Source organism: Nasonia vitripennis, chromosome 4 (genome assembly GCF_009193385.2).
Source record: "Nasonia vitripennis strain AsymCx chromosome 4, Nvit_psr_1.1, whole genome shotgun sequence".
Classification (NCBI taxonomy): domain Eukaryota; kingdom Metazoa; phylum Arthropoda; class Insecta; order Hymenoptera; family Pteromalidae; genus Nasonia; species Nasonia vitripennis.
The window spans coordinates 23,513,972-23,536,550 of NC_045760.1; the positions used below are offsets into that span (position 1 = coordinate 23,513,972).

At 36.6% G+C, this 22,579-nt stretch overlaps 1 protein-coding gene across 2 annotated transcripts in view; it reads left to right on the forward strand.

Moving 5' to 3' along the window:
- mRpL17 (mitochondrial ribosomal protein L17) overlaps window positions 1-1,412 on the forward strand; it is an 81,128-nt gene extending 79,716 nt beyond the window's left edge. The window contains exons 4-5 of one of the 2 annotated variants that reach the window (XM_031928469.1): window positions 858-1,032; window positions 1,126-1,412. In XM_031928469.1, the coding sequence (XP_031784329.1) occupies window positions 858-994 (137 nt within the window). In that variant the 3' untranslated portion in view covers window positions 995-1,032; window positions 1,126-1,412. Of the gene's footprint in view, window positions 1-857; window positions 1,064-1,125 lie in introns of those variants that run through there. The other variant, NM_001191011.1, reaches the window with a different exon arrangement.
- The last annotated feature ends 21,167 nt before the right edge of the window (window positions 1,413-22,579 follow it).

A 22,579-nucleotide genomic window follows, 5' to 3' on the forward strand; every position in this document is an offset into this window, starting at 1 on the left:
CAGAGACGAGAGAGAGAGAGAGGGGGGGGGGTTGTATATTGTTTTATTGAATATCGAAGTTTGTCTTCTTTAATACCAATGTATTTATATTAAAGTCAATTTTACTCTTATTGTTACCAAAAACGCTAGGTATATCTGTGCGCAGCGAATTTCCCCTATGTTTGAGCAAAAATGCTTTCCTGAAGATTTATAAATTAGTCAAAATAGGCATTAAGAGGATGTGGAACCTAAAGCTTCCAAAATACGCCACGAGGTATTTGGTATTTCAAATGCCAAAAAAAACTAAAAGTCTAATTAACGTTTTCTTTCGGTAAAATAATTAATTAAACTCAATAGAATGGCGCTGTGCTATTTGTATTGACAGAAATTAAAATAATAAAAAGTTTATTGGTACTACTTAGTTTTAAGGTTAGCGCTGAGATCGCGCTAAGATCGAGTAAACACCCATTCGTATTTCAAAACTTGTTAAAAAACTAAAAGTCCAATTGACAATTTTTTTTCGATAAAATGATTCTTTGAATAAAACACTATTGCGCTCTGGTCTTAATTCTTCATTGCACGCTTTCTTACTCTAAAAAAGAGAGGAATCATCATTCTATTCGTTCGCTGATTGGTCGTCGATTGGCCAATAAAAAGTTTCATAGGCCAGAAAAACAGTGTTTTTTAGCTCCCACATCCCCTTAAGTGCTCGAACTGACAGCTTCGGTTCTGTTTAACTCTAAGTTGCCCAATAAAAAAAAAATCTGAAACATTTGAAAGAACCTGTGGCTACCTACAAAACACATAAATTACAATTAAGATAAAAAAAACGTATTAACTAATGTATATAATGTTACTAACTAACTTATTTTTTGCAGGAAACCCATTTCCAAGCATTGTAACGCATTCTACAGATGGAGGTTTGCTTATACAAAATGTACTCTTAAATCAAGCTAAAAAAGAGTATAGCTCTCGACAATATGAAAAAACAGCAGAAAATATCACGAATACGTAATAAAAACATATGTACCCTGTACAAATAATTATAATACAGTAAATAAAGTCAAAGAAACATTTAAATTTATATTATAATTAATTTTTTTTAACTTTATTAATATTTTAACTCTTGTAAAAATTCTCTAATAGGGAATATGCGCCCAGTATAGAACTACTTAACGACTTTGGCTATAACTTTCGATTAGGACGGTGAAAACTACTCAACCTGGAGGATTTATTTGCATGCTGTTATAGGGACTTTTAATACTCTGCGTAGCAAGGCCATTAAAGCTAATTTTTTGGATATCGAAAAAGTGTCACCCGGTTTGGAACGCCATTGATATTTACAATAATTACAATATGTATACAACGCCCTCTTCAGCGGCGGCTTTTGCATTGCGTTTTTTGCGGTAAGAGAGCTCTCTGCGTGCGGAAAAGGTACCTCGCGTCTTTGCGTTTTTTCTCTTCTAGAGTCACTGTTCTCTTTCTTTTTCTTGTATATTTTCATTTCCTTTATTTTGAATAAAGCTCACACTTGCCGCGGCTTTTCCCTCTAATCCGTGAGGGTTTTTACGCCATAGCAAGGGCATTTTTTAACCGCAAAATCGTATGTGTTAATTCAAAAGAACCCTTCACTTACTCAAACCCTTTCCTTGTCGGAACTCACTCTGAGTTCTTCCACTCACAATTTAGATTATTATTCAATTTTTTTTTAAGAGAAGACATTTCATTTGAGCTGGTTTACCCTTGTTTGCCGTCGATTTTATTAATATTTCCAAAATTCATTAAAATTGATCGCAGTTTCTCATCAGCCTTCCCTCCGATCTTACAGTCAAAAATCAAAAAATCACTGTGGCAATCATATGCTTAAACAGGTTCCATACTGGGAAAATATATTTCGGTCCATATTGGAGAAAAAATGTGTTTACGCTTTGAGTTTATACGGCGGAACAAAGCAAGATGTAGGGCTAACTCCGGAATTTTTCAAAAGTTGAAACTTCTATGGAGCCCTGGTGGAAATTCGAATATTTAACATGAGCTGGAAACTATGAAATGACTATGAGAATGATGAAACGCTTTTTCTCTCGTTTCTTAAGCATCTGCTGGAATAAACATAACCTTAAATTTTTTATGTTGATATTACTTCTTGTGTCGTACACAAATTGCCTAAAAGCTTACGTATTTTAATAGATCTCCAAATGGTTTGCACAATTAACAGTCATTAAAAGTTATACAAGCATGATGTACGAAGATATTCTTGATTTTCTTACACCTTTTACAAGGTAAAATGTTGGCAACTATAAGTTTGGTCTCTACCCTGGCAGAACATAACCCAACAGTTGATTATGGTTGACCAACGAACCTGCTAAAACCGTTACTTTGGCCAACAGTTTACCATTGGTAAGCAACCATTGACAAGCATCAAGCATTAAAGTTCAGCAGGTGAGATAAGATCAGCTGACTAGTGGTTATTAAAAAAAAGGTTACAATTTTCAAAAATATTATGTTAATGCACACTAGATGTTCACTGATGTAGTGCACACTGTTGTTTACTCTCTGGATTCACACAACGTGTTTGTGATTATCCACGCGAGTGCTTGCGTCGAGTTTTGGCAGGTGTTTGGCGCCTAAGTATTAGACACATTATTTTTGTCGAGAGGTACACTAGCGGTAGCGCGAAGGTTCTGTGATAAACGCACGATTATGCACAATCACGCACAATCGCGCACAATAGACAGATTCGCGAGAGTTTGTACGCACCACGCAGCTCTGAAACACCGGACGTACTCTGCTGCTGCACGTTTGTAAACGATGCAAGAAAAACTAGATAAAGACAACTAGACAACTTCTAGTATAAAAAATGTAGTCCTCTTTCCTCAGAATCTTTGTGTAGATAAGTAGATGCTTACTCCGTGCGTTCGGCTCTGTGCAACTGCGATTCGTTTCGTAAAAGGCAGCGACGCTTAGCGGACACCTCTCTCACTCTTTTACTATTACAGTTGCACATAATTAATATGTTCTGGAGATATTCGCGGCGTAGTATAGTATATTGCACTAATTGCCGAACATAACCTTATTGTAACCTATTATCATGACAAATATTGTATTGTTGTACTTAAAAAGTGAGATGTTGTACTTAAACTGAGAATCACACATGACCAAAATTTTAAGAAATCATCGCAAATTAATTTTTGATCATGATTATTTTGCTATAAGAGACATTTTTAAAAGCAAAATATTATGATCATTAGAAAGTTCTCATTAAAATCTTTAAGATACATTACTCAAACATAAGCATCTAAGACATATCAAGAAATCATTGGAGATAATAAAACGCATTTAGGTTAAATAGCAAATTCAAAGTATAATAGGGTCGCGCTGCTCCCCGACCGTACAGTGTATAACAACTTATACTTGCCATCGGGGTGCTACAGCGCCCCGGAATGTAAGAAGAGCGGAGCGCAATTGGTATGGTCACTAGGTACTATTATAGCCTATTACCCGTAAGCATAAGCCCTTCGTTTTTGCAAAAGTTTTGAAAGACAAACGTGCTTCTCGTGCTTGGGTAAGCGTCAGCTGATCGCTTGACTGCCGCTTAGTACCTAACCTATCACAGGCATGGCGCCACAGGAACTCAACTTCACATCAATCGGTCGACCGGCTGGCAACACGTTTGCGCAGCCGACTGCCGTATGTCACTGTGTGTTTGACTTTTTTGACTTCCCGTTTTTTTAAATGAAAATATAAATGCACCCACACTCCGGGTGGCACAGGAGGCCGTATGCGCGTGGTGTGCAACGTCACCAACGCGATTCTTGCGAAGAAGTTGCGAAATACGACCCTACGGCGGGAGTGAACCGGACAGCTCCGACCGATCCACTGCCGCCGTAGACTACATTTTCTGCGCCGCTGCTGTTTGCTTGCGATTTTTAATTAAAATAAGAGTGCAGCGATTCTTGCGAAGGAGTTGCGAAATACGACTCTACGTTGGGAGTAGCTATTTTCAGCGCTATCCAGTCTCTATTGGAGGATTAACAAATGGTAGAGTTGGTACGCATGTCATGATGAGTTCTGACTGAATTAGTACGATAAAGCGGAAAGCATGGGCTTTTCAACTATAGAGGTCAGTAGAAGTGTGTAAGTTAGGTTAGTTAAGCGGTAAGCGCTCGAGAGTGTCGCTGTACTGATTTTTAGAGCCTTAACTTTTCCGTGTTTATTCGGTGTTCGCTGTACTCCTAAGATACTGATTTTGATCTCGGATTCTACGATACTGTTCAGACTATATAATTCAATGTTCTATTGGAATATATTGTAATATTTATTAACGTAAGTGGTGTTTATTATATTTATTATTGATGAACGTTTTAAGATACTTCAACTTTGGGTTTGGAGAATTTGATTTTTTTAGCTATCAAATGTATAAGTAAAATATTTAAGTGCAATCTAAGTTAATGATGATGGTGATGATACTAATAAATGTTAGTAAGGTTATATTTTTTCTTACGTATACTATTTATGTTTTTGACATACAATTTTAATTTCAATGACATATGGTATATGTAGTATTTAATTTTTAATATAGTTGCTTAGATTAGATTATAATTATGTAAAAAGTGATGATCAACAATACATAATAACTGCAAAAACGCATTCTGTTTTAGCAACATTTTTAAGAATAACAAATAATTTTGCAAAACTTAACTTAAAAAATTGCATATGTGCGATAATATGTTTTCAACGGTACTATCTAGCCCAAAAAAGGAGTAATATATTACCATTCTCATATTGCATGGAGTTCGTACAAAAATAATTGAGAAACATAATTTATAAACTACATCGATCAAATGTTGCACTTGCAATGATCATGTGACGATATACGCAGGCGCATACCGCACTAGCGAGCGGCAATTCGCAACGCGTTTAGCCAACTGAGGGCTCTTATAGGAGCGGCCCTGCCAAGAGCGACATCGATTGATCACGGCTTTTTGTATGATCTTACGCTTATGTAAGAGGCAGCAGTGATCTCTCGTCATCGACTGGCAGGGAGCAACCTACAGTCTTCGGCTAATAGGTGCGATCCTTAGCTCCTAGGGACTACCTGAGTTGGCCGTCGGTTAAGTAGCTGTCTACATTACTGATAACCAGCACCGTACCGTTAATACCGACCCATCAGGGTATCGAACCGACGACGGCCAGCTCCGGTAGAGAACTAATTCTTTGTAAACGTTAGTAGTTCAAATAGCCCTTCTTTTCCAGGGACCCAGTCGTTCCAAACCCTTGTTACCATCTAAACGTATTATTCAACTACTTAGTAAATTACTAGTTTAAGAACAATATATTTCATATCTTAATTTCAATCAATAGTGTTCTCACTCAGTCACCCGAACTCCTATATCATCCTCCGGGAAACGATGTAGCAGTCCGTGTGATTCATAGCTGTGGGGTGCAATCCACGTGTGAAGCACGCTGCACTACCGGCCACCTTATAGTGCGGCCTACTCACAGCGTTACAATCGAAGTACACTTGTATGCATGATATGATCACTGTCGTATGAAATTTTTTGCAGGTATAAAAACAAAACAATATTTACAATAGAAAATTCGAAAAAAAAAAAATATTTAATGAATTGTCTCAAAGACTCGAAGGGTTTGAACTGGGTTAATATTTGTAAAAGAAAGTAAAATAATTATATAGCAAAAAAACTGATCTGTCAGTGCAGCTGAACGAAAAATTTTTCTGATTGAAATGAATATACGCCATTCCTACTAATGAAAATGAAATATGTCAAATACCATTTTGCCATATAAGTATAACTACTTTCACCTCTTTAGACGTTTTACTGCACCTATGGAAGGTATTTGCAACAAAATATTTTTTTAACGATCTTATGTATAATTCAACGAACGTGGGTAGCCGAACTTCAGAAAACATCCATCATTTATTAAATATATAAACTATATGACAATATTAGCAGTAATAGTAATGTAGACATGGTGTTGAAGGACGGTCAGTATTGGCGCAGGTGTCTCGCTTTGAAATGCACGTATAAAGCCTTATACTACACTATAGATGTTACCCAGGATTATACAGGAAAAACCTATAACAAATTATACCTGTTATCCAAGACTTCGTCCCTATAATTTAACCCGTTAATTTGGCATATATCTTCAACAAAAATATTATTTTGACTTTTTTCCAAAATTCGAAGCCATTTGTCCATCAGAGGGTTGAAAAGTGTATACAATGTATACAAAAACATTATAAAACAGTCATAAACGAGAGCAAAGAATCAGTTAATATACTGAATACAGTCATTTTTTCTTTACCTGTAAATTATTCCAGTCGATGCAGCGTGTTCGAGCGTAAATTCAAAATTAAATTCAATTATTATATCTATTATTTTAGATTTAAGAAATTGGAAACCTTTTCCAAGAAAATTATTTTCCGCTAACGGGTATTAGCAGCAAATTATATTAGTGTCAAATTTCCTATAAAATTATTTTGCAATAATGCAAGTTGTTACCGACACACGCGAAGACTTGTCCACGGCCGCGAGCTCTGATAGTCAGATACTCCAGCGTAGCACCTATCAAAAGCTGCTACGTATGGCTGCGACGCGGCGATTGAGAGAATCGTTTCGCGGTCAATTTTTTCTCACCCTCAGTCGAGCGGACTGGTAAAAGGTGAGGCCCAGGGAGAAGCAAGATGAATCTTGCTTCGTGACCTGATCGCCTCCGAGCGGGCTGGCTCGGAGTGTGGTCGCCTCTGAAGAGAGCAGGCCCTTCGCGGTCCTGGACAGGCCGCATGTTATTTTAAGTCCGCGCCAAATTGCGAAGAGGACGACGTGTCGCGCCGCGTAGTTTATAAGTTTATTATTGTAATTGGAACAAATGCGTGATTGATGTAATTTTTACCTGCGTAGAAAGTGCAGCTCGAATAGGAAGATCGCCATGAATGGCATCATCATAGCTGAAAGAGCCGTACTAATCTTTTAATTCCTTTCATGCCTGGCACAGGCACGTTTCCCGACCCGGCAATAAAACAGTCCATCGGTAGAGCAGAGAACGGCCCTTGGATTTTCCCAAAGCAGGCCCGGCGTAGTGACGCAGTAACTACACCCCCGACCGGCCCGAGTATTACGATAATACCTTTATGACGCTATACCTGGCCGCTCGGTTCCTAAAAATATCTGCCACCTCCAAGCCCTTCCTATTCCCTTTCCAGTCCCACCTATAAGCTCGATTTCCCAATACGAAGCTCCGTTACAAATTCGGAGGCCTCGCCTACATCCCTCTCTCTGTCACGAGTCCTCGTGGACTCTTCGTCCTGTCCAGGTGACGAAGAAGACGGAGATGCGACAGGACCGTCAAGGAAGAGAGAACTTAAAAATTTCTCTCCAAGAGTGTGCCAACTCGAAAATAGTGTATGTTCGAAATATACCAAAATAAAAACTAACTCAAACGCATATTCACTCTGTAACTTGATTTTCCTTGTGCCTTCGCACACTCACGCGGGAGTGGAATAATATTTGGTGCCGAAACCCGGGACTTACGGGACAACCGCGTGTGATAAATTTAGTGCAAGGAAAGGAAATGCAAATGGCGTTGCGCAAAAGAAGCAAGGCTGCTGAAAAAGCATCGCCGACGGTCAAGGCTAAACGAGCCGTATCGACAACTTTGCGCGCTCGTAAGCAGTCGGCGCGCGCTGAGGCAGTCAGCACGGTTGCGGACACCATCGTCGAGAAGGAAAAGTTATTTTCGAGATAAATTTCTAGTTTCGCTTCTTATATAAGGCTCCGATCGAAACGTAAGGATATTTATTTGAATTCAAATATCGTGCGCCCGCGCGCCGGCTGTGGGCACGTTAGAATCAATGTGTCGGAGAAGGACAGAGCAACCGTTCCTGTTGTTCTGCTAGCAGACAGCAAATATTTCATAGCTGTTATAGTCCTGGGATGTGTTTTATACTGAGTAAACACAGGTTCAAATCCATCAAAGAAGATACAAACTTCAGCAGCGGAAGATACCTTTGAGATCAGGAATAGATTGATTGATATCAACATTCTATTTCCTGCGCTTTAGAATATTTTGATTCTCAACTAATACCATGGCAAAGTTTAACTCATGCAGAAAAGTTGGCGTCAAGAACCATGCTTGGGTGAACAACAGAAGAGCAGTAGTCACATTTCGTGCTCTTGGACTTTGACACGCTGGTCATCATCTTTTTTGTGATGCAATTAGCAAACAATTCAGTAACGTGTGTAAAAAAGTGGCTAAGGACTCGGTGAAAACTGCAGTGATGGAAGAAAAAGTCGCTACAGAGATTGGATCTACCAGATTAAACATTTTGCCATTTAGAAAAAGTTTTATAAGCATATTACTGATTTTTTAATCAATTTTTGATTAATTTTAACATAACTATCATGTAACTTTTTTTCTATGAAATTTAAACCAAATCCCCTCATTCATACCATAACTAATGTACTTTTAAACAATATCCTGGAGTTTGAGCTCATTTGGGCCATTTGTTCCTTTGGAATCTTACGGTAAGTGAATTATGGACTCCCTACTATAGGTAGGTATTATAGAGCTATATAGAAGGTCGAAAACCATCCAAATAAAGGCAATTATTTCCATGAACAGTAATAAAAATTTGGTTCATTTATATAAGTATTTATAAATTTTTAATGAAAATTTTTGATTTTAATTTCAAAGGTGGTGTGCCCCTTAACTCTCTTTACAGGTGCTAAGAATATGCCTTATACGAACCAGTGCCCTAGATAATATACTTGTGCTAAAATAAATCTCCGTGCTGCTCGAACAGGTCATAATTTTCATCAAGAAGCTGGACGACACCTTCATATCTTTACACAACTGAAAGCTCTTCCTGTAGATGCTCACCTCAGCATATAAAGCTTTTAGTGCTTGTCGAAGAACTAGGTGGAGGTCAGCAAGAGGGTTCCTAAGTGACTCAGTCTAGCAGTTGCAAGGTATACATATGTTACTTCAGACGAATTTTTTGATAAATTTAAAGTCCGCTTTATCAAACAAAAAATAAATACTATAATTAGAGTCTCCAGTTAATTTTTTTCCTGATGTGTGAGTAGTTTTATCGTGGAAATAGTTAATCCATTAAATAATAATAATAATTATTATTATTATTGTTGTAATTATATAATAATTATTATTATTATTATTATTATTATTATTATCTTATAATAGCTAAAAATTTGTATTGTATTTTTTGTGTCTATGTATCAGGTAGCATATGTACATTCCTTTTTTTTCAAATATCTCGGTCGGTAAAGTCGATTTTTTTCAGACATCAAAAGACCGCCTTTATTTGTTGGAAGAAAAACCTAGATTATAAATTTATGGGGTAGGTATGTCATTTACTCATAGTGTTATTCTGTACCTTTACAATGCAGGTGACTGTTTATGTTATACTTCAAATTAATTTTTGTTGATTAAATTTTTCTTATTTTATAGAATTCGTAGAATCTTTTTTTGTTTATTTATTTTTTGAAACGCATCTTCTTATTTTATGATTATTCATTGTAAAGTAGCATAAAAAGTAACAAAAATAATTTTGATTACAGAAAAGATCAACGTTCACATAATGATATCCTTTAGGAATGTAACCTTGATTTTGTATGTTGACTTGTATTTTTTATATAGAATCTCGTCATCGTTCGTTAATCAATAATGGGCAATGAAATAATACCAAAATTATATGATTCACTGAAACAATTGATTTTTAAAATCAGAATCGATGGTGACGAATGAAATGAAATAAGGCCAATTCAAGTATATGAGAAGGACCGTATTGAAGTAAGACTAAATGACCCCTGCTTGATTATCTGCACAAAAATTTATGATAAGTACAATCTGCCATGTGATTTTGTTTTTAAAAAGCAAAATATCTATAAAAGAGCTGGATATCCATACTCTCGAATTATTGGAAAATGTAATGACAGGAATCGTAAGAGAAAAATCTTCGGAGAATGTGTTGAACCTGATGTTGATGGCATTACTATACTTATAAAATGTTTCGATACATATGGCTTTCCTCATAAGAAAAAAAGACCACTTAGATCTAAAGCGCGAAGTAAGGCTAAAAGAGTTTTATTAGCTTATAAACCAGGACAATATAAACAGCACCTTGCTGATGTACTTTTAAATGATTCTGGAGGACAATCTTCTTTACTGCCAAATTCTCCGGATATTAGTAAAGCTCGACTTCGACTCGTGCTGAACGCCTCACCCACGCTTGACATAGCTTATTTTCTCCCCTTGTTGCACAATGTACTATCGCAATGTAGTTTATTATCTGATATTGATCAACTACTCCTGCGCAATTCCAAGAATGAAGAAAATATTGATGAATTCGTTGAAAATTATTCTACAGTATCAAAAGAGAATTACTCAATTAAGGGGTCCAGCCTGGGTTAAATCCTGCAAAAAAACAACAAAATATTTGTCAAAAAAAATGTTTTCTTTTCACGTAAATTAAAAAACAAAAAATATCTTCTGACAATATTTACAATATACACTATTTCTACAAAAAAATATCATATATATATGTACCATACAAAATCACTGACTAAAATTTATGACATTTAACTATATAAATAAGTGTTTTTAGTCACTTGCCATGGCTTTGTGAAAGATCCAGACCGTCTTCTTTACTCTATCTGGGATCAAAACGTGCCTTAACCATGCCCCCTCAGACCTAATGAAAGACATTTCTAAAAAATATTAATTGAATGTTGTTAGCAACTAGTACAGTGTGAAAAATATTAATTGAATTTATTAGCTACGTATACAACGTATTTATTTATTTATTCAACCAAGATAATAGCTTACATAGTATACATTACTAGTACGCATACTAGCAAGCCTTGTAGAGGTAAACTAAGTTACCTGTGTATAAGCTTGGTATCTAACAAAAAAACTTAAAACTAAAGATAATTTCCTTATCAGATCCTTACAACAAACAGTATTTACATTTTTTGTTCTCAAACTTAAGTAATAATGGCATTATTATAACTGTTTTTATCACTTACTCGTTTTTTGCTCTTTGGTACAATTAAGCTTTTTTTTTCCAAAATTAAAAAGTTGCTCTAGGTTTAATGGTCTATCTTGTATACTAAAAGTATTTTATTGATAATCTTAAGAATTTTTCTCTGTAAACTTTGCAATAAATCACGGTTATTTCTATAGGCACCACTCCAGGCTACTATTCCATAGCTGATTATGCTATGGAAGAATGCGTAGTATCATTCTTAAAGTTTCTGTTGACATAGTGTGTGATAATTTGTGAAAAATATAGACTAGATAATTTGTTTTTTTATTATATATTGGATGTGTTTATCCCATTTTAGATTGAAATCTATGACAAATCCCAAGTATTTGTAATTCTCAACTCTAGCTATCTTTATATTCTGAATTTTCACATCAATATGCCTCGATACACTGTCGCAATAACTTCCAAATGTCATACAAACTGTTTTATCCACGTTTAGAGATAACTTATTTATCGCCAACCATTGGTTATATCACAGTAAGAAAATCATTCATATTTTTTTTTTGCGCCTTTATCCACGTATTGCCTGTTGCTATTATTGCAGTATCATCTGCGTATGATAAAATTGATTCTAATGGAGTATCCTTTAGAGCATCATTTAGAATATAAATAGAAGTGGACCCAGTATCGTACCCTGTGGAACACCCATACGTATTAGTAAACTATCACTTTCTACACCGTCAATTTTAACAGTTTGATATCTGTTATTCAAATAGTTTCGAAGTAGATCCAACGCCTGTCCTCTAATACCAATACAATATTTATCTAATAACAATGTATGTCCGACTGTAGCAAAAGCTTTAGCCAAGTCGAGAAAAGTGACTATTGTCAGTATCGATTTATCTATGTTATTGTACAATATTTGCGTGATATAGTTTAAGGCATTTTTTGAACCAATATTTTTCATAAAACCAAATTGGTGTTTGGAGATTATGTCATTATTTCGGATAAAATCGTATAGCCTGTTATAGATAATTCTTTCGAAAATTTTAGCAACATTAGATATGAGTGAGATGGGCCTATAATTGGTAATGCTATGTTTTTCCCCTGCTTTATATATTGGAAAGATCTCGGCCTTTTTTAGTCATATAGCTTTAGGCCATATAGCTTTTTCAATGCACAAATTAAAAATCATTTTAATACCAACCTTCAAAATATGTATAAAGCTTATAGGAAGTTAAAATCTGATAACTGGGAAAAAAATTTATGTAAACTTATAATTGATGACATATTGATTTATTTAAAACATTTCACAGCTGCTTAACTTTGTTAAGTGTCCTATTTCTTTGTATCACATAGTACACATATATTAATGAATAATAACGGATCATCGGTCTTATAATTATTGCTTTTCCTTATAATGCAGAAAATGTGAGCTCACCTTTTACAAATTTTACAGACTTTCATATTATATTCGATAGTTACGCTCTTCTTTGTATTCATGCAATACAAGTACATTTCACTTATTCTTTCCGAGTTGCATATAAGATCTATGTATCTAGCTATCTTTTTGATCAACCACAATTATTCGTTTGTTACATTCAGTGCCTACGTCGCTATATTCACTTTATAAAACCACAAATACAGAAACCATAACGTCTTCTAAAAGTTTCAAATCGTCTACTTCCAGCGAAAAAGCAATGCAACGAACATAAAAATCTTTCTTTGTCCAGTTATCTCCTTGGAAACATTTCCACTAGCTCATAGCTTTGATTAAATGCGCTCGATCTCGCTTAATTAAACAAGGTGGTATCAAATTACTTTTTCCATTTAATAGGTTGAAGCATTGTGTTAGATAATCATTGTAGTAACAGTTATTAAAAGCTAAAGCGACAGAATTTAATAGAGCACCTGAACAATCATTTATACATATACCAGGAGTTGGAGCTCCAGATCGTAACCAAAACAGCAACCAAGAGAAAATAGCATTTGTGTCATGAGTGCTTGATAAAGCTTGACAAATAGAATATATTTTGTTTCCTACATTCGTTACAATGTTGTACAAAAATGAACTCTTACTATTTTCGAACAATTTAACTTTTTTAACAAACGAACCTGAAGCATCTATAGACATAAAAGCATTTTGTTCTCTTGCTTCTTTCCATAGAGTTAGCTGGTTGTCTGTCCAAAAATAAACGTAAAACGGTATCGTTGACAATTCGCGAATACAATTTTCCTTATCCATTATAGCCATTACTGAAGTAATGGTATCGCCGGTATAATTGACGATGCCTATAGCCTTATCTTTGTTGTTCTGTCGAGCTTTACTAATAACCGGAGAATTTGGCAGTAAAGGACATTGTCCTCCAGAATCATTTAAAAGTACATCAGCAAGGTGCTGTTTATATTGTCCTGGTTTATAAGCTAATAAATCTCTTTCAGCCTTACTTCGCGCTTTAGATCTAAGTGGTCTTTTTTTCTTATGATGAAAGCCATATGTATCGAAACAATTTATAAGTATAGTAATGCCATCGACATCAGGTTCAACACATTCTCCGAAGATTTTTCTCTTACAATTCCTGTCATTACATTTTCCAATAATTCGAGAGTATGGATATCCAGCTCTTTTATAGATTTTTTGCTTTTTAAAAACAAAATCACATGGCAGATTGTACTTATCATATATTTTTGTGCATATAATCAACTCAGATCATTAGTGTTGTAGCTTTATTTCATCTCATTGTTGGAGATTACACTTATATCGTTGGATACGCACAACATGTGCTCGGGCTCACTATATAGCCATCTACCCTCTTTGCGGTCGAGATGCTTCTCTACTCTATACTCACGCTCTCACTCTATACCTATAGTTACCGCTACCGCGCGCTAGTCTATCCTGCTTGCTATAGTCGCGCACGCGTGCCTGCTCACATACTCTATGTAGTGTGTACGGATAGTAGCATATAAATTACTTATATTTCAACACACCTCCTTAACTTTTATGCTACTTAAACTTTAAACAATTTTTAAATTCATTCTAAAATTTTCGAATTTATTTCTACCCAGAGCCTTTGTTAAAATAACAGCAATATTATTTTCTGAGTCTACTTTTACAATTTAAATTTCTTCATTTTCGTAGCACTTATTTACAAAATGATGATGTACTTCGATGTACTTCGAGTTTTTCGTCATTTTACCAAACTTTGCTATTGCTATGGCTCTTGAGTTATCCTCGTATATTTTTATTGGTTTCTCTAAATTTATACTAAAGTCCTATAGCAAAGTTTTAACAACTTTGATTTCACTTACAGCTTCTGATAAAGCTACGTACTCAGCGTCTGTTGACGACGTTGTCACACTGCCCTATTTTCGGACTTTCCAATATATAACATTTCCATACAATCTTATAATAACTCCTGTCGTGGATTTTCTATCGGATTTATCTCCTGCCCAATCAGCATCAACAAAACTGTCCATGACTTCAAGTTAACTTTAAGTCATTAATCAAATACAAATATTTAAGAACTCTCAACGCATATTTATAATGAGTTTCATTGTAGCTATTTTGAAATCGACTTAAATAATTTACACTATAACTAACAACTAGTCTTGTTCCAGAGCTTATATATAATAATGCTCCTATGAGATTTCTATATTTTATATCACTTGATGATGTTTGTGCGGATTCTAGACTTAAATTTTGTTCCATTGGAGTTTTAAATAGTTTACTATGTTCAATATTATATTGTCTAGCTAATGACTCTATATAATTACTTTGGTGCATTGTCATGTTACAATTTTTATAATCATAATTAATATTTATTCCTAAATAAGTCTTTACTTCGCCTAAGTCTTTCATTGAAAATTTTTGTGACAATTTGGTTTTAATCTCATTAATTTTTCGCATTGTTTTTCCGCAAAGCAATAGATCATCAACGTGTAGAATTAAGTAAATTGTTTCGCTATTCTCACATTTTGTATACAAACAATAATCGCTTACACTTCTTTTAAATTCTGATTTTTGCATATATTTGTCGAAACATTCATACCAAGCTCTCGGGCTTTCTCGCAGTCCATACAACGCTTTTTAAGTTTATATACTTTTTCGGTTTTATAACTGTAACCTAAAGGTTGTTTTACAAATACTTCTGATTTTATTTTTCCATTCAGGAATGCGGTTTCAACATCCATCTGTATAATCATTAAACCGTTTTCACAACAATATGACAATAGTAACTTCAATGTTTAAATTGTAGCTACTGGAGAATACAAGTCTTCCAGTACTTCTCTTTGTTGAAGACCTCGTACAACTAATCTCGCTTTTTTATGATAATCAGATTTATTTGTAAAAACCCATTTTAAATCTAAAATTTTCTTATCTTTCGGCTTTTCTACTAATTGCCAAGTTTTATTTTTATTTAAACAATTTATTTCTCTATTCATAGCCTCTTTCCATAAATCACAATCATTTCCCTATAAAGCTTCTTCGTAAGTTTTCGAGCTGTCTGCGCTTACAATGTTTACATAAATATAATACGAATCGGATTGACCATATCTATCCGGTCTCCTTTTTTACGCGTTCTGACCTTCGCAGTTCAATTTCTTGATCATCAATTTTTTATCTGATTTATTACTTGGTTTTCTCTCTTTCTTATTTTCATTTACAACATTTTTTTCGATTTCGTTTGATTCAGAGTTTTCATTTATACTAATGTCGGATTCATCATCTCTCATCATCACCTTTAAATCCAATTAAATTTTTATTTTCGATAAAGTCTACATGTCGTGAAACTATTATTTTTCCATTTACCAAAACTCTGTATCCAACGCTTTCATAGCCTACGAGTATACCTATGTTAGCTTTTTTATCCCATTTTGATTGTCTTTTTATTTATGGAACTCTAACAAATACTTTACTCCCGTATAATTTCAGATTACTAATGTTTGGCTTTTTCCCAAAAAATATTTCAAACGGAGTTTTATTCTGACTTGCATTTGTTATTGTTCTATTTTTAAAATACGCTGCGGCTTTTATAATTTCTGGCCAATACTTAATATTGAATTTCGAATCATGAAGTAAACATCTCGCTGAGTTCATTATCGTCCTATTATAGCGCTCAGCTGTTCCGTTCAGCTCGTGTACATACGGTGGACATGGTTCTACTATTATTCCCTTTTCACTACATAAATTAAACATGTCTTTATTCATATATTCTCTACTATCACACTTTAATCTTTTAATTTTCTTGCCAGTTAAATTTTCGGCTTTATTTATATAATCTAAAAAGTAATTGTACACTTCATCCTTTGATTTTATCGTATATGCTAAAGCGCATTTACTAAAATCATCTATAAAACTCAATAAATACTTAGATCCATCAAAACCTTCATTTTTATGTGGCCCATTTAAATCTGTGTGCACTAACTCTAATATTCCATTTGCATCACTACGATTATTTTGGAATGGCAAATTATTTTATTTTGTATGCACGTTCCACATTTTACCATTACATTTTCGAAATTTTTTGGCATTCCTTCAACTATTTTTTCTTAATTTTTTCTATTAAATGGGCTTCTATTAAATTAATTTTTTCTAAGTAAATGGGCTTTGATTTAATTATCTAAAAAATAAAGGCACGCGCAAAAAAATTGATATCAACATTTTATTAATGCTTTTTTACGCGCGATCGATTCCGATTATTCGTTTATCGCCATTTTATTCATTGATGCTAACTTCCAAGACCTATAGCCGTCACCTGATTGCCTTCAAGCTTCTCGAAACCGGAAACAATAGGATGTTCATGCTTTCGGTTGTTGGCACGTATAGCGGAGCATGCATTGAGAACAATAGAAGGAGAAATGAAACAAGCAAATTACTGACCGTTTTAAAAAGGCTCTTCCACCGGCAATGAGCTAGTCTCTATCGGGTCTCCAAGCTGTAAAGATGTATCAAATAAACGTGATTGAAATCCATATCTAATTTCATTACTTACCTGCGAACGTACGCACAGCAACACGTACACTTAATTCGCGCATATGCTCGTTCGCGAGATGGAGCGACAGCTACCGCAGTGGTGTCTTGACGTAAAAACTCCGAAGACAATAAGATTCGCTTCCTCCTAGAGGAAGCTTTGTAATAGTAAAATTTTGAGTTTCGTCAAAACTTCTAGAAAATACTTTTTGGTGTGTTAGAACTTCAAATTAAGTGTTTTTAGAAAATGTCCGTATGGATGTTTGTGTGTGTGTGTGTTTTTTTCTCTCTCTCAGAGAAAGAGGTATCAGGCGAAATCATAGAAAGACCATAGCATGACCTTGTTTATGGGGTCGTCGAAACAGCCCCATCCCCAATGTCAGCCGTGTGTCGGATTCACACCGACTAAACCGATCCCTCTTACGGCCAGGTGAAAAAAAAAACACCCAGCCGTAAAAAGGAACGCCCTCTTTGCCTTTATCGACCCTCGATAAAGGTGCCTAGATCCATCTTCTATGCCCCTGAACCCCACGGTACCACCGTCAAGCAATGCTTCGCGGTGGAAGGGGCGAAAGGCTTTCGCCCGCTTCTGGTTTATGTGGTCGTCATCACTATAGTCATCCTTCATTTTCTGCATCGCGCACACACACACACACACACACACGCACATACTCAGCCTCTTCGTCTTCTTTTGTCTTCTTCGTCCTTTCTGACTTTCTTGAGAATGTCTGCTGCATAGTTGCTGACTGCGCACCATCCATCCTCTGAAGTCAGCATGGCCGTCATAATCGACTCAGGAGTTACTCTGGTCTGAAGATAACTTTCAAGTTCTTCTCGCTCCTGCTGATATCGTGAGCACTCGCAAAAGACGTGCTCTGTTGCATCCTAGGGAATGTTCCCTCTTCTAGATATGCATTGTATAAGTCTACGAAGACTTCTGGATGAGCATGAATGGCATGCTTTAATGCAATATTTGGAATGCTATCCGGCCCTGGGGCCGTGTTGTTTTCTATACTTCTGCAGGCGGCTAACAATTCCTTAATCGTGATCGAAGGGATAGCCTCTTCATTCACACCTCTTTCTATGATACTTGGCTACTTAAAACAAATGCATTTTAAATTCTGATAATCCGTACAACATTTCATTGTCGAGTTTTACTAGAAAATTTTCAACTTTATGTTATTCATTTATAATTTCAACCAATACTTTTGTATAAAACTTCCAACAATTATATTATATATCTTTATAAACTACAAACAATTGAAATTCAAATAAAACTTTAATAATATTTTACTTTTTTTCTCTAACTGGACAATAAATTTATCAATACAAACGCGAAAATCTATTAAACAAATTATATTAACGTCTCAATATAAAAAAAACTAATCAAATAAATTTAATATTAAAATGACTATACTTCAAATGCACATATCATGCTTGATAAATCTCTACGTGAAAATAAATCGCAAAATCTCAATATGTTTCTGCCGAATATCTCAAAAAGAACAATTTATACATTAGACTGAATCATAACAAATCGCGAGTAAATTTTACTCTCACGTAATTACATTATCAAAACTTACTGCCCGAGACAAAAGAGTTCATATGAAAAAACTTCGAGTATTTCTATGTCCAACAAATGCACAAGTACTTATCTTTACATCCAGCGTTTAATTTTCCAAAGCTGCTAGCCTTATCTTGAATCCGCTGTGAGGTATCCATTTGATCGTCCATTGAAAAATAGTCGCATAGAATCCATTCTCCAATACGCCTTCGTCTCGCCTTTGTCCTCTGCATCTTTTCTCTATGTCCACGCGTTGTCGAATTTTCCTCCCAATTAAAATATTTCTTGTTCCTCCCAACAGGCTGCATCTTATGACTTTATTGAAATCTCCTAGCGATCAGGTCCTTGTGTAACCTTCTCTCACAAGTTGTCGCCGAGAACGGACGCTCTACTCATTAAACGCCGCCGGAAACTCGGGCCCGCTAAAACAAAGACGCTTTCCCGAGGACTACCGAAGGGACTCGAAGTAGTGCGCGCGCTCCTCTAATCTATAACTATACACACCCAGTCATGTGCCCGCGCGAACACCTCACGCCACTCGACTCTCTGGCCTGGCAGTCACAGATCGGCCCTTTAGCCTCTCCGCACTGAAAGTGACCTTCAAAATCCGTGGAGTAAACTTCCTACTGAGGTCGTGGCAGTCTAGAAATGATTATAAAACCACTCCTAACCGTATTGGCCTGAAGCCACGAATCGCCTTGTCGATTCGCGCATATGAGAGCCAAATGACGGAGAAACCTTCGCTAAAACTACTAATAGGTAGAATATATTATTAATAAAGAATAAATACGCCGCACTTGCTATTATCCCTAGTAGCCCTTGGTTACGTCCGGAACACCACCAGTATGCTTGGGTGATGTTTACCGTCACCTGCTGCGCCTTGCAGTTCGCTGTTCCATACAGTTGCATTTCTTCTAGTGCTAACAGGAACATGTCCTTATCATAATCCTTCGTTTTCCAACTAACTCTATTGGTCGTTGTACTCGCGCTGGGTTTCTGTTTTGATATTCCTATCTCCATTATTATGGCCTGGTAATCACTATGTGTGTAGTGCTCACTGTCCATGAAGCAACTGAGCCAATAAGGCTGCTGCTAACAAACGTCATGTCGACAATAGACCCTACGTCTCCTCTTCTAAATGTGTAGGTGCATCCTTGGTTAACTAGGACCAAATCCAGGAGAGCGATTGCTTCTAGGAGTATTCGACCTCTGTGGTTAGTCCTTATGCTGCTCCACTCCACAGCCCACGCATTGGAGTCGCCTGCAATCAGTACCGGTTTCTTCCCTACTGCGTCTTGTATGAGCCGATCTAGCAGTTATTCGAACTGCTCGATTGAAGCGTTAAGTAAAGCGTAGCAGCTATAAACAGTGACACCTGCTACCTTAGCCCGTATAAATCCTTCTTCACCGGTCTTCATTTTTTCATAGAAAGTAACGTTTTCACATGCCCAGATCGCTGCTTTACCCCTACTGTCCATTTTCCACGATGGTTCGTCTAGGTCCTTATATTGTTTGCACACAATAGCTACGTCTACCTCTTTCTCGCGGACATACTGGTTGAGTAGGTCCTGTGCTGTCTCACAGTGGTTCAGATGTATCTGCACTATCTTTATTTTCGCTAGTTCTTCGGTACTTTTAATGCAGCTCGGTAGGCTGGGCATGTATAGCTATTAGCTGCATGGTCACTCTTTAATTCTCCATCCTTTTCCCGGCAGCGAATACAACTCAGCTCGTTCGTACAACTTATCGCTGCATGTCCTTCCGTTCCGCACTTAAAACAGCATTTACTTCTGTCGTGCGTCTCTGTACTCTTTTTTGCGATGTCGTCAAAACCCAGGCATTTATAGCATCTAGGTGGTCGCATCTCTTGACTAATCTCCCTGATTCTGCAACTAACCCAACCTACTTTGAGCTTTCCCCTTGTGATCGCCTTTTGGGCAATCTGGGCAGGCAGCTGTACGACGGTGGTCTGCGTATCTCCGTAGGTTTTCCGGAGGGTCTTTACGGACGTCTCCTCTACTACTTCCTTCTCTTTTGAAAACTTTCTTTTTAGGGCTTCTAGAATATCCTGTTTAGAGGTAAGCATGTCAAGGTTTTTTATTTCAAAGACCACTTCATGCTTGGCACCAGTGCTTTCATGTATCTCCTTTTTCCTCTTCTTTTTTTTTCTTTTTCTCTTTTCTGGTGATAACCTCCTGCCAGGGTGAGTCTGCCTTTTCTTCCGAAGACACCTGTGATTGGCCTTTTGACGTGACTACTACAGAGGTTACCTCCTTATCTTTTCTCGTTGTTTTAGCGTAGTCTTCTTGTCGCTCTAACTGGCCTGGTGACATTGCCTTATGCTTATTGAGCGTTCTTGTCGTCACCGCGTTTGATGCTTCTATCGTCTGTGATGCCTTGTCCTTCTGGATATGCTGCTGGTTCGCTAACATTTCCGCTTTATTTAGCATAAATCCAAGGCTCTCCTTGCTCTTTTCCAGCGCCCCTTGTCCTCTTTCAAGCCGCTTAACCTGAATTATATTCGCCGATAGATCGCTTTTAACAGACTTATGAATGTTGGATGCGTTTGACACAACATTATCCATCCAGCCTGTCTCCGATCTTCTCCCATATGCTTTCTCGTTCTCGATCAGCATCCCGGATTGTATTTCAGGTCTCGAGAGCTCCTTTTCCTGCTTTCTCTTCTTGCTCGGTTAAATTATCCATGCTCGATAATAGTCTTTATCCCAGTATGTGTCCGACCACCCTCGATCTCCCCGTCTATGGAGACAGCTGACATTGCCCCAACACATGACTGTAAGCGGTGCCAGACTGGGAACATCATACCAGGGTATAGCACGCAATACTGCCCTAACCCACCTCTACTCTCTCGAACCTCCCACCCCGAACAAAGTGCTTGGCTCTCTGGAGAGTTTCTGGCAGACATCAAGCAACATCACGCACTTGCCTTAGCCGATTGACCGGTACTGGCTATGTGACCGGCCCCCGGTCTTGCCGTCAGCGGGAGCCAAAGGTGGTTCAGGTCACTTTGGCTCGCAACCTCAGATTGCCTCCCCGCCCGTGATCTCCTTTTGGCAGCTTACGGGTCGCACCGCACGGCATACACGGCGGCCTGATTTGGTCCACGGGTCATATTATACCATGTCCACAGATACATATATATATATCTGCTCTACCCTTTGATATACAACCCAGCGAGCTCTCCCCCATCTGCCACCCGGGGGACGCGGCCCATACGGGTGTCAGGCTTTCCCGCGTGTGTGTGTGTATGTATACCGTAATATTTCTGGAAATACTCCGTTAATATCAATGAAATTTGACATGCATTTTTTTTAATTCTAAATTCGGGAAAAATAGTTATTTTTCATTTTCTTAACTATTTTTTTATGGCCATTTTTTGGTTTTTGAAAATCGCTATTTTGTGTTTTTTTCAATCATCCCATTGTTACAAACAATTCAGCTCAAATGCATTTGAAAGAGAATAAAATCACCTACTTTTCCATGTTTGGGCCTCGGGATCAATCGCTTTTTTGGGCAGATAAAACGAGAAAGGTTATTTTTTTTAAATTCATATCTCTCAAAGTAAACATCATAACCTCGCAAAAAAATTATGTCGATGGGTCACGTGTCAAAGTATATCCCATTAAAATTTCAAGTGATTTGACTACTTACTTTTTTAGTAATAAATCGAGAACTGAAAAAATGCGTTTTTTTGTGCCTCGATTACGGACGTAAAAAGGCCTTATTGCACTTGAGATTTTGGGAAAAAGTAGATATTTTATGTGTTTTGGCTAAGTTCATTACACAATTTTCAAACCCCTATGGTTCGTAAGATATCAAGGTTTCAATTTTTTTTTGAAAATTTTTTGTTTTCTTATATCTCTAAAACAATGTAGTCGAATGCTTCAAAATTTTATTTGATGATTCACCATAAAAAAAGCTATCTGCTGCTAGAACTGCTAAGATTTGGTCGAGCGGTTCTGAAGTAAAGAGCTAAAATGTAAAAATCGTTTTCTCGAAAATGGCACGAGCGGCCTATCTA